The sequence below is a fragment of the Kogia breviceps genome, chromosome 8 (genome assembly GCF_026419965.1).
Source record: "Kogia breviceps isolate mKogBre1 chromosome 8, mKogBre1 haplotype 1, whole genome shotgun sequence".
In the NCBI taxonomy this organism is placed as follows: Eukaryota; Metazoa; Chordata; class Mammalia; order Artiodactyla; family Physeteridae; genus Kogia; species Kogia breviceps.
Genome location: NC_081317.1, coordinates 14,990,591 through 15,003,489, shown reverse-complemented (window position 1 = coordinate 15,003,489; position 12,899 = coordinate 14,990,591). Strand labels below are relative to the sequence as shown.

The window sequence follows — 12,899 nt, the reverse complement described above, 5'->3', positions numbered from 1 at the left end:
TCGCTGTGACACAGGCTGGCATCCAAAGAAGCAACACTCAAGCTGCCAAAGCCAGGTAGAGCCAGTGTCTCCTGAAGCCTGCTCACCTGAATTCCGATCTCTCTGAGAAAAAGAGCTTGTAGGGCCAAAGAGGTTTGCTTAAACATTGTTAAACAGTCTAGCAAAGACCTTGAAAAGCCCTGCGGTAAGGAAGTCTGTATAACTTTGCTTGGTTTTCCAAACAAATACACCTATGTCATTTGGGAGGCAATATAGCATGGTTAAACATGCAGACGCTGTAATCTGCTTGTTTGTGATACATTCTACTCTACCATGAAGTAGCTCTCTTTCCTTGGGCAAGTTATGTAAATGGGGATGATAGCAATACCTAAGCACGGGATTATTATAAAGGCCAATCTGCTGCAGTAATTTATACACTGTGTCCATGCCGGACACTTGGTAATCTTTCAACGTTAGCAACTGACTTATCCTCATTACTGTTTTTATTATTATTTATTTGACTATGGGATTTTTTTTTTCTAGAAATGCCTTTTTTTTTTTTTTTTATTATGTGTCTTTTTATTTATTTATTTATTTTTTTAACATCTTTATTTGAGTATAACTGTTTTACAATAGTGGGTTAGTTTCTCCTTTACAACAAAGTGAATCAGTTATACATATACATATGTTCCCATAACTCTTCCCTCTTTTGTCACCCTCCCTCCCACCCTCCCTATCCCATGTGGCACATATATACAATGGAATATTACTCAGCCATAAAAAGAAATGAAACTGAGTTATTTGTAATGAGGTGGATAGACCTGGAATCTGTCATACAGAGTGAAGTAAGTCAGAAGGACAAAAACAAATACCGTATGCTAACACATATATATGGAATCTAAAAAAAAAAAAAAAAAAATGTCATGAAGAGATTAGTAGAAATGCCTTTTAACATCGCGTTGAACTCCAGCTCCATGTGAGATACTTTAAGAAATGCTGATTTAGACTAATTTGAGCCACACTAATAGAAATACAACCCTTGCACCATGTGATATCAAGATTCTATCTGGAATCCAGAGGTTGGGGAGGGTCTCCTTTCAAGTTCAACCACAGCATCTTGAATGGCGTGGTGGTGGACTTCACCCTCACCATCCCATGTCTGTAAGCTCCTTGAAGCAGGGACCTGTCTACTTTATATATCATCAATTCCCCAGTGCACAGCATCTGACAACCTAAGCGTCCAATATACACTCTTTTTTAAAAAAAATTAATTTATTTTTAACATTTTTATTGGAGTATAATTGCTTTACATTGTTGTGTTAGTTGCTGCTGTATAACAAAGTGAATCAGTTATACGTATACATATATCCCCATATCCCCTCCCTCTTGCATCTCCCTCCCACACTCGCTATCCCACCCCTCTAGGTGGTCACAAAGCATGGAGCTGATCTCCTTGTGCTATGCGGCTGCTTCCCACTAGCTATCTGTTTTACATTTGGTAGTGTATATATGTCCATGCCACTCTCTCACTTTGTCCCAGCTTACCTTTCCCTCTCCCCGTGTCCTCAAGTCCATTCTCTACATCTGTGTCTTTATTCCTGTCCTGCCCCTAGGTTCTTCAGACCCCTTTTTTTTTGGATTCCATATATATGTGTTAGCATATGGTATTCGTTTTTCTCTTTCTGACTTACTTCATTCTCTATGACAGACTCTAGGTCCATCCACCTCATACAAATAACTCAATTTCGTTTCTTTTGATGGCTGAGTAATATTCCATTGTATATATGTGCCACATCTTCTTTATTCATTCATCTGTCGATGGACACTTAGGTTGCTTCCATGTCCTGGCTATTGTAAATAGAGCTGCAGTGAACATTGTGGTACATGACTCTTTTTGAATTATGGTTTTCTCAGGGTATATGTCCAGTAGTGGGATTGCTGGGTCGTATGGTAGTTCTGTTTGTAGTTTTTTAAGGAACCTCCATACTGTTCTCCATAGTGGCTATTTTTACATTCCCACCAACAGTGCAAGAGGGGTCCCTTTTCTCCACACCCTCTCCAGCATTTCCAATATATACTCCTGAATGATTTTTGGACAAGGGTCACATCTCATTCACCTCAGCAGAATCATCCACTCAGCGCCAGCCCCATTCATTTAGCGAAGTATTTTTGCCACAAAACCTACAAAAGATATTTTTGTGAAACACATGAAGGAACCATCAAGATGGTGGATTAGAACAAAGATTTATGCAACTCTGATAAATGTGCAAGATGGTCAGGCAATCAGACCTGGTTTACCAAGATTTGATTTACATTCAACTTTTAGGTACTTATTTAAGGCTCAAAGGAAGGTGCACCATAAGCCACAAACCACTTGCTCTGAAACCTGTAGGGAAAACCACTCAATATGAAACCACGTCTTGTGGTATAGTGACCACCATTATCAGTGCCCCCCCCCCACCGCCCTGACTCTCCAAAACCAAAGCTTACAAAGGGTACCACAATCCTCCTTTTAAATCCACCTCTGAAATAACTGCCAAATTTATGGCAACTACTGATGATCTCAAAGTCAGGAAAAGAGAAACAGAAAAATAAAACACGAAAAGGCAGTGGGAACACAGGAAACACCCTTTGGACCAAACTGACTTTTAAAATACCACAAGAAGAAAAGAAATCATTTCTAGCAATACCATCAGCTGTCTGAGGTCAAGGAGGGAACAGCTCCTGCAAAATTCCAAGCTCTCCATGATTGATAGCTAAACTATTTCTTGCCACAGCTACACAAGGCATTTAATATTATCTCCATTTTACAGATGAGAAAACTGAGTCACAGAGAGGTTGCAACTTGTCCATGGTCAGCGGAAGTCTCTGAGTATTTGGTCATACACTAGGTAACTAAGAACTAAGAGAGGGTTATGACAACATAGAGTTAAGGGCTCACATTGTGGAATCTCAGAGGCCTGCTTTTATTCCTAGCTCTGCCACATCCCAGATGTGTGATGCAGACAATCTCCTTCACCTCTTGATGCTTGAGTTTTCTCATTCGTAATATGTTCAATATTAGTATTTCCCTCACAGACTATTTAATGACTAATATATGTATGGGCTTACCAGAAAGTGAAACTAAATGATTTTATTAGAATGATGATTTCGAACCTTAATGAAAAAAATTTTCCAGATATAAGAAAATTTAAATTTTACAAAGCATCTCACACCAAGTTAATCTCATTTGACCTTGTAGGTGGGACAGACATCACTGTTCCTTTCTAGAGAAGAGAATATTGAGTATCTGAGCAGTTACTTATTCATACCTCCCTGTGGGATGATAATCGTTTGCTTATTTACTCTTTTTTCCCTCCATCTTCCACCCCACCTCTGAGCTTGGTGAAAGAGGGGAGGGACCTTGCAGGTTGTGTGTGTGTGTGTGTGTGTGTGTGTGTGTGTGCGAGCTTTGTTGTTTTCTTTTGGTCCTGTCTATATTACCGAATCATAGCACGGCTTACAGTACATGATTGGTGTTAAATTCTAAAGCACTGGATGTATGCTTGAGTGAATGATGCATGAATACATTTGCCCAGGATGAGGAAGCTAGTAAGCAGCTCCAAAATAAACAACACCTGAGTCTGCAGACTCGAAGTCCAGAGTCCTCTCCGATATCCCATGCTGTATTTCCAAATGACAATATTTCATGGAATCATAGACTTCCAGAGAAGGGAAGGACCTTGGAGACCATCTTAGCGAACATTCCCCTTCCGCAGATGAGAAACCAGGAGCTCAGAGAAGTCCCACTACTTGGCCTAAATCACACAGCGGGGAGGTGGGCGGATTGAGCCAGGACCCTGGTTCTCTGCCTCCAGGATCCAGGATGCTGTCCCTGTACCCAGGCAGATTCAAGTTCAGAAAACTCCCCCAGCCTCCACACGTCAGCTCAGACTTAGGAGTGACAGAGCACGAATCTCGTGCACCCAGACCACTGTTCGTGCACAGTTTATTGCTCAGCGTGCGAAGCAACAGGAGAGAGGACTTCTGCCGGGATTTACTTTGAAAGGTTCTCATCACTGCCAGTGGCACAAACTCCCCACCACGACTCTATGAGCTGAAGCCAGCCTCTGCCTGCATATGAATGAGAACAGAGATGGCCTTAACCCACGTAAGTGAGGAGAGCAGACTTCTTCCCAGTTTCTGAAGCTCCCAGGTCACCCTGGGCTCTAGCCTGGATTCTAGGGTTGTGGGGACTGGCCGAAGCTTGAGGTCTAGGACATTTCAGAAAGGCTGGCTCTGTAGCCTCAGATAATATGGCACATGCTGGTAGTAAAGCCTTTCTTTCATGATGCAAATGTCAAGTTTCTAATGTGCTATGTCCATGTTAGCACACAGGAAGACACACTTCGAATCACCTGTGGACATGATTTAGTGTTTCAACAAAGTAGTGAAGAGAACACGTCAACTGACAACAGCCCTGGAAAGCACATCCTTGTTGGCTTTTGCTCTGGTCTGAACCCAGCCTAGATGAGCACACACATCTCTGGGTACCTATTTGCATGTGTGTCCAGGTGAAGATTACAACAGAAGCCCCACCTAATCTTTCACACAATAGGTCCCAAATCAATGTTTATGATCTTCCAACTATGCCTATCCTGCACTTTCTCTTTTGTAGCACTTTGTGTGTGTGTTTAATTAGTGTACTGCTATGAGAGCAAGGACCATGTTTCTTTTACTTGCCATCGTGTCATCTGTCTTAAACACAGTGCTGGGCCTCTAGCTGGCGCTTAATAATTATTTGAGGATTAAATAAAGGAAGGAAGTAATAACTAGATGACCAAGGGCCTGACTTCTGGATTAAACTCCATCATTTAATTAACCATGTGACCCTGGTTAAATCTTATATTTAATTTTAGAGCTAGAAAGGATCCTAGAAATCAGCTTGTTGGATGACTGCAAACTTTTGTTTTAGCAGTGGAATCCAAGGAAAAGCATAGGTGAAATATGAACACAGAAGTAGATGCAAACTTTCTTTTGTATAAGGGCCAACTTTCAAACTCGGATTTGACTATTCAGCACAGAATCACAGGCATCGGCAGCTGGTAGCAAATTCATGAATCATCCATCCCTAGTCCACAACGCCACACAATGTGCAAAGGAGATATGCCCATTTTCATGTCAAATACATAGAAGATGTAAGATCTGAATTCACGGCTTCCCAGCTGCTGGTTAGGATTTTTTCCTCCACCATGCTTCCTCGTCTCCTATTTCAATTGGCCCAGAAGTGTTCCTTGACCTTAAGACAAAGCTTAAGCTGTCTTAGAGCTCTAGAGAGTTTTTTGCATTCTCCAATTTATTTAAGTCCACATTTTTCGTGTCCTTATGATACAAGGCAGAGCAAACATCCCTCTGGGGATCCAGAAATGAATTATATGTGAGTGCCGGCCTCACAGAGTTTCCAGCAAAGGTGAAAGAGAAACACAAGCATGGTATTCCTCCAAATGGTTGACAACTAAAGAGATATAAGTGTAGAGAGCTGTGGAAATATCAAAGAGAGGGTGATCAAGTCGAGTGGGGAGAGTCCAAGATGGTTTCTTAGACTCTCAAAGGGGAAGAATTTGGGGCTAAGTCCTTTGGGGATGAGTAGGATTCCAAAAGGCCAAAGAGCAGTTCAGACTTGCTCAAGAAAGAGGTATTCATTGAGTGTCCCTACTTGTTTCCAAGTGTGTGAATACGTTTGGGTAGGATATTTGCTATATTAATAGCACCTGCAAAACAACACAGCCTACACCTGATGTAACTGACGAAAAATACTGTCTGTGACTATGGATGCAGATAAACCAGGGCTTGAATCCCAGTCCCACCACTCACAGACTGTGTGACTTTGGACAAGTTATTTCACCTGGCAGAAGCCCAGTTACCCCTTCTATAAAGTGGAGAAAACAAATAGATGCTATCTCTGATGTCACTGTAAGGTTTAATGAGATAGTGTACAAAGTACTAAGCACCATGCCCAGCACACAGTAGTAAGCACTCAAAAAATATTAGTTATTCTCACTCACCATTGTTAATCTCTTGCACAATGTAAAAAATTAAATAGATGGATAAATGAATAAATAAATAGATAAATTAATAATGAAAAAGTGCAGGCTTCCCTGGTGGCACAGTGGTTGAGAGTCCGCCTGCCAATGCAGGGGACACGGGTTTGTGTCCCGGTCCGAGAAGATCCCACATGCCGCGGAGCGGCTGGGCCCATAAGCCATGGCCGCTGAGCCTGCGCGTCCGGAGCCTGTGCTCCGCAACGGGAGAGGCCACAACAGTGAGAGGCCCGCGTACCGCAAAAAAAAAAAAAAGTGCGTAACAGCCTTGGCTCAGACACTCCTCCATACAGCAAGGCCCATGCCAATGTGTGACCCCCAAAAGCACTCAGTGAATGAAAAGCAAAGGCAAGCTTAGCCCAGCTCTTACCTGTATATTTTATATCTGGTTGTAAATCCTTGACGGTGTCTTTCCACAAAGGATAGGTAGCTCCTGGAGTGGTGGAAAGGCCCCCTGTCTGAAATAAGCCAATCAAATTCCTTGGAGACATGTTGGTCTGTCCCAGCTGGTTCCTGGTGGGAGGGCTGCACTGAGATACGGCCCCATACAAACAGGAAGTAGAGGAGCTCAACAAACCTCCAGTTCATGCTTTTCTGCCGGCCTTTTTCCTCTCATTCTTGCTCCATTCTGTGGAGTCCTGTGAAGAATAGAATAAAAAAGAGAGAAAGAAAGAGGAAACAAAAGAGGGAGAGAGGAAAGGGGGGAGGGTGAAGCAAAATAAAAGGGAGAGAGAGACATAGGAAAAATTTTAAAATGCTCTTAACATATCATCATAATCCTTTACATCAGTACAGTGTGTCAGGGTTTACAAAAATCAGTGCAGTTTCTGGTTAACAGCGTAGCATCTATGGACATCTGGGCTTGCGTTCCTGCTTTGTTGTTCACATTTTCTGTGAACATGCACAAACACGTACAAACTGCTGAATCTCTTAGGGATGCAGTTTCCTCATCCGTAAAACAGAGGACGGGCTTAAGCGCCTGTATCTTGGCACCTGGCACATCGTAGGTATTCAAGGCATAAGTGTTGAAAGAGTGAAATGAATGAAGGCAGAAACAGAGTCTCCTACAGCCAGGAAGGAACTTGGAGACAGAACTCCAGTATCCATCGCACCCGCTATCTTCACAAACAACCTGAATCTCACAGCAGGGACTCAGTGAACGAGAATCCCTTTCTCTCCTCCTCTCCCACAGACGTGCACCAGCTGAACACAGGCTTTGCTTTTGCATCATCAGGTGAGTACAAAACGTCTTGGGATGCACCTTGATCATGACTATCCGGGCTGAATACTTTACAGATGGAGAGTTTATGGAGCTCATCTGAATGCACTTCTACAACGCTCAGTGGACTGTCTCCCTCACCCCAAGGAAATGAAACTAGAGGATCGACCCATCAGCGACTGAGTGTCGAGGTTCTCTTGTACTCAGAAGGGGAACTAAATGCCAAGGAACTAGTGGGGTCTTGCCTGCCTCTTTTTTTTCGGTGGTAGCACAGCACAGGGGTGCCACGTTGGAGAAATGGTTAAGACTAAGGGAGAGCTTAAGTAGGGGCTCCTTGGAAAATTTACAAGTTTTGTTTTTATCATCACAACATCATTCTACTTGCTAGTTTAACACTGTGCTGTCTGTGTCCACCACCCCACTTAGTCTAGAAGAGCTTATCTTACTCTACATTGAAAGGCAGCTAGGAATGCAGGTTCCATCAATTATAAACTGTATCATTTCAGGCAAGTGATTTCACTTCTCTGGGCCTCAGTTTCCTGGTCTGTAAAATGTAGTTAACAATAGCACCTACACCCAGAGCTAGTATGAGAATGAAATGACACCATTTATGTCAAGTGTCCCATGAAGCACCTGACATTTTCAGGAAGTGCTCAATAAGTGGCATCAGTGATGATGAGGATACAGATAATGATAAATCTTGATGCTGCTGATGTCCACCCAGTGCCTGCTGGGAGTGTCTTTGCTCTTACAGTCCCCACTGCCCCGCCAAATCCTGTTTACCCCCTTCAGTAGCCGGTTGAGGTCAGGTCCTCAAAGGTCATTTCCTTTTTCTATTCCTCTCAAAAACTGTTAGTTGTTCCTTTCTTTCAGCTCTCGTTGCTCCTTTATATAACTGTATGTTAGTACTTACTACCTTTTATTGTACTTATTGGTTTGTGTCCATTTGGCTCATGGGGCTGTGAGTCTTTAACTGGCAAGAATCTTTAAAAGACTGCTTCTATATGCTGCTGGCTGTGTGACTCTGGACAGTCATGGCCTCTCTCTAGATCTCAGATTTTTATGTCTAACATTTAAAAACATGGCGAGGACAAAACCAATTTGTCGAGTGGAAAACCACATAGAAACATGAAGAAATATGATCCCTTACTTGTCTACTCTTCCAGCTGAAAATGGGAAGAAAGTCAAGCTAAGAAAGAAAGAAAAGCAAAAAAAGAGAGATGTGAATTTCCGACCCAATTGGCGATTTCTCTCTGTGGTCCGACTGCACCATTTTATTATGAGTAGCTACAAAAATCTACTTGGCACTGCAGGCCGCAGCTGTCAGGGGCAAAGGAAAAAGGCATGTGAGCAGAGGAGTGGGCTGGCAGAAGCTGTGGCCTCAGGTTCAGAGCCTAAAACAAAGACATACATGTGGAGCGCAGAACTGTAACGGCTCCAGCTGTCGAAACTGTTTGCCGGAGCCCACCTGGGCGGCAAGCAGGGGGCGGAGGCGATTGTTCAGAGATCCCGGCGGGGAGCTACAGCACACTGAAATCACAGCGTGTCACCCATCCAGCCCTTCCGCGTGGCTTCTGCTGTAAGAGGGTGCAGGGTGGGAGCCTAGGAGAGAATGCCTGGCTGTTAGACTGTTTGCAAGGAAACAGGATTCGGAACACTGCAGCTTTCAAAAGTGAAACACTGCTAGACATGGAACAGCAGCGTTATGTGTGTGTGTGTGTCTGTGTGTCGGAGAGTAAGACCTCAGCCCCGAGTCCTAGAATCTGCTGAAATTTGAAAGATGGAAACCAGTGCTTTCATTCTGGCAGCCATTTTGCCACCTAAGGGACATCTTTGCTTGTCACAACGGAGGGGATGCTACTGGCATCTAGTGGGTAGAGGCCGGGGATGCTACTGCGTATCCTACAGTGCACGGATGGCCCCTCCCGCCCACGACAAAGACTATTGGACCTAAAATGTCAGTGGTGCAAAAGTTAAATCCTGCTCTAATCCAACTCCTTCTTACAAGATCAGGACCTGAGTGGCTGACTGGGCTAGACTCCTGTCTTCCAGCTCCTGGTTTTCATGCTGCCACATTGTCTCGGCAGGGCAGTGGGTCAAGATGGGTCAGTAGCTGTGTCTGAACCTCCTTTGTAGCTGGGGTCTACGATACAATCTACATCTCAGCAAGTACACATGAGTGCTTTGCGGAAGAAGTCGGAATACATCTCTGTTGGCTCAGAAAATCACAATAATCCACAAAACACTGAAAATGAACACGGAAGTTTCTATGAGGTGCATTTGAATAGAAATGGACATTTTGTTGTGCAAGGGCAAGGATTAGTTTGTATGTTACCTAAATATTGTCATATCGTGACAGACACAGTGATTCCCATTCTGTAAATGAGTCCAAATTAGCACCAACCGTACTGGAGACTTGGGTTAATATAAAGGTCCCATGACTGATATTTATGGAGCATCTATTGTGTACTTGGATCGAAAAATGTCTGTTCTCTTGGCAGCAGCCAAAGCATCCAATTCAGACTAGATGATAACAAAGGTTTCTTCCCCGAGGTGGCTACAGCTCTCCCATTTAACAGATGAGCACGTTGGAACTTGAAGACATTAAATAACTTTCCCAAGCTTGCAGGTCCTAAGTATTCAAGAATCTAACCCATGTCTATCTCATTACGGGTACAGTTTCCACTACCTCCCCACCCTCATCCCACCCAGCTGAAATTAGATCCTGCCCTCTAGAGATTCAAAATATTGTGGAGGAGTCACACCGAGGCCTGAGGAGTTCTAGTATGAAATAGGCTGTCATAAATACTATAAGCAAAGAAAAATGTCCCGTGGAAGAAGAGAGGCCAGAGATAATGTTTCCAACCAAGAGACCTGGAAAGGATCCTTACAAGAGGTGGTGTTTGAGCGGGGCCTTCATAGCATGTAAGCTTTTAGTGAGTAGAGATGAGCAAAAGGGAATTTCAGCAGAGCAAGTGCCATACAACAAGTCTTGGGGGTAGGAGAGGGCAGAGTGATGGAGTGTGTGCCCAGAATAGCACCCACGTGGCAGAGGCTTTAGTGAGATTTTAAGACCCATGTAGGGCCTTCAAGCACCTGTATCTCTGTCTGAATCCCTCATCAAGCAAGGACTGTATATTTCATTTCCGTGCTATCCACCAAGGGCAAAGCACTGTAGATGTTCAATAAATTCATTCATTCATCCATTAACATGTTTAGCTGGAAATTAAACAGTGAGCAGGGCTTCTTTTCTGTTGGTCTGGGAGAAGTAAACAAGTGAGCAGTAAATGTACATGTGATGGTGAGCAGTGCTCTAAAGAAAACCAGAGCAGATAAGACGGGATTGAGAGTGAGGCTGCTGCTTTACATACAAGGTGTTGAGGAAAAGCTGCTCTGATGAAGTCACCTTTGAGAGGCGACCTGAAGAAAGTGAAGGAGTGAGCGATGCAGAGCTTCAGGGTAAAAGAAATGTCAGTGGAAGGAAAGGAAAGAGAGGGTCAGCAACGGTTTGCATTTCGATATAGTCAGAGGCCAAGTTGTATTTCAGCCTCCTGCAGGGAGCTTACAGTTTAGTTGCAATGCCCGTCAGTTTGAGGAGGGAATCACCAATCGATTAACTGAGCATTTACTATGTGCTGCTTTACACATGTGACCTTGTCGCAACACGGAGAGGTTATGGTCCCCATTTACATGTGGGCGGAGGGGACACTAAGGTCCGGAAGGGGTAAGTAACTGGCCCAACATCACAAAGCTGGCAAATGGCAGAGTTAGAACTGGAGGCTGTGCTGTCCACGTTGGGAGCCACTGAGCACGTGTGGCTATCGGGCACTTGAAGTATGGCTCATCCAAATCGAACCGCGCTGTACGTATGAAATACACACCCACCAGATCTCAAACACTTAGAGGAACAGGATGTAAAATATCTCACTGATATTTTATATTGGTTACATGTTGAAATAGTACTATTTTAGATGTACTGGAGTAAATACAATATATTATTAAAATTCGTTTCACCTGTTTCTTTTTAATCGTTTTAATGTGGCTGCTAAAACTTTAAAATTACACATATGGATGGTATTCTATTTTCACTGGGCAAGACAGGGCTCAAAGGAACCTTTTCTGCTCTGTGACACCACCTGGAAAGGTCACTCATCCATCTCCTTTTGTTGTGTTTGTTTTTTATCTTGTTTTCCAAGTCTAGTTGATTTACGATGTTGTGTTAGTTTCAGGTGTACAGCAAAGTGATTCAGTTACACATACAAGTATATCTATTCTTTTCAGATTCTTTTCCCTTATAGCTTATTATAAAACATTGAGTGTGGTTCCATTCCCTGTGCTATACAGGAGGTCCTTGCTGGTTATCTATTTTATATATAGTTGTGTTATATGTTAATCAAAAACTCCTAATGTATCCCACCCCCCTTCCCCTTTGGTAGGCATAAGTTTGTTTTCTATGTCTGTGGGTCTATTTCTGTTTTGTATATAAGTTCTTTTGTATCATTCTTTTAGATTCCTTCTCCTTGCTTCTATTAATGTTTGGAGAACCCAATTCACTCCCCACTATGACTGACTGAGCACTTGCCCCCTCCCTTCAAAATCAACAAACAGACAATAAATACATTTCAAATAAAAACTCCCATGCTCACAGCCACGTCTCTCCATCCCCATATCCCAGAGACAGCCCTAGATATCCACCACCATGCATTTCAGAACTGTTGTTTTTCCAACATTCATAAAGGGAACATCCTGCCACTGGGTTTCAGAGCCTGTGAAAGAGAGGCTGGTTCTATTTCCGAGCACCGTCCTTGACCTGACTGTGACCTTCCATGAGTCACAGGCTGGCTGCTGTGAGGGGCTCTGGTCCGCGTGGAGCTGCGGACGTGGGCTGAAGCACGGAGAGAGCATGTTGGCTGAACCGTGCTATATATACGCTTGCAATGTCATTAAGGGAAACGGTTCATCCCACACGGAGCACATCCTCTAATTGTTGCCATTGTAAATTATTTACATCCAAGGAGCACAGGCAGGAGACAGAGAGGAGAGAAGGGCCTTCCGGTAGCAGTATCACCAGCTCCTCCTCTGGAGTTTCCTACAGGGATTGCTGGGCCGTAGCTCACATTCAGGCCAGAGAGTGGAAGGGGATGCTTGCTCTGTCCCCATCCCTGGGGCCCTGAGGCTGATGACCCGATCTGAGATCACCCAGAGTGCCTGCATCCTAAGCCTGGGCCAACCTGAGGAGCTCGTCTAGGCTTCCAGATAAGACATCTCCCAGGAGATACAAACCTACAAAGCTGGGCGACCCTGTGCACATTAATAAACCCCTTTGCCTCAGTTTCCTCATCTGTAAAATTCAGGCAGTAACAGGAGGATGAGTACTTCCTAGGGTTCAGCTAAGAATTAAATAGGACTTCAAATACAATTATTTTAGTCTAGGTTTGAGCCAAGACCAAGACAGTAGTTATTATATTCTAAAGAGGGGTGCCTGACCACTATGCAGGACGTATAAAAAAGGGAGCCAAAAGGCACTTTTTGAGATTCTTAACCTCTCACTCCCAGGATAACATAGAGTGAGACGTCGGGGTCACCAGTGGAGTCTGAGGGAGAACGGCCTGCCCACTCCC

General features: G+C 43.7%; 1 protein-coding gene across 1 annotated transcript in view; it reads right to left on the bottom strand.

The window, feature by feature from the left end:
* The window catches only part of BRINP1 (BMP/retinoic acid inducible neural specific 1), a 183,828-nt gene that overhangs the window by 119,354 nt on the left and 51,575 nt on the right, over nt 1–12,899 (bottom strand). The window contains exon 2 of the mRNA XM_059071965.2: nt 6,430–6,697. Within this exon, the coding sequence (XP_058927948.1) occupies nt 6,430–6,647 (218 nt within the window). The 5' untranslated portion in view covers nt 6,648–6,697. The remainder of the gene's footprint in view (nt 1–6,429; nt 6,698–12,899) is intronic.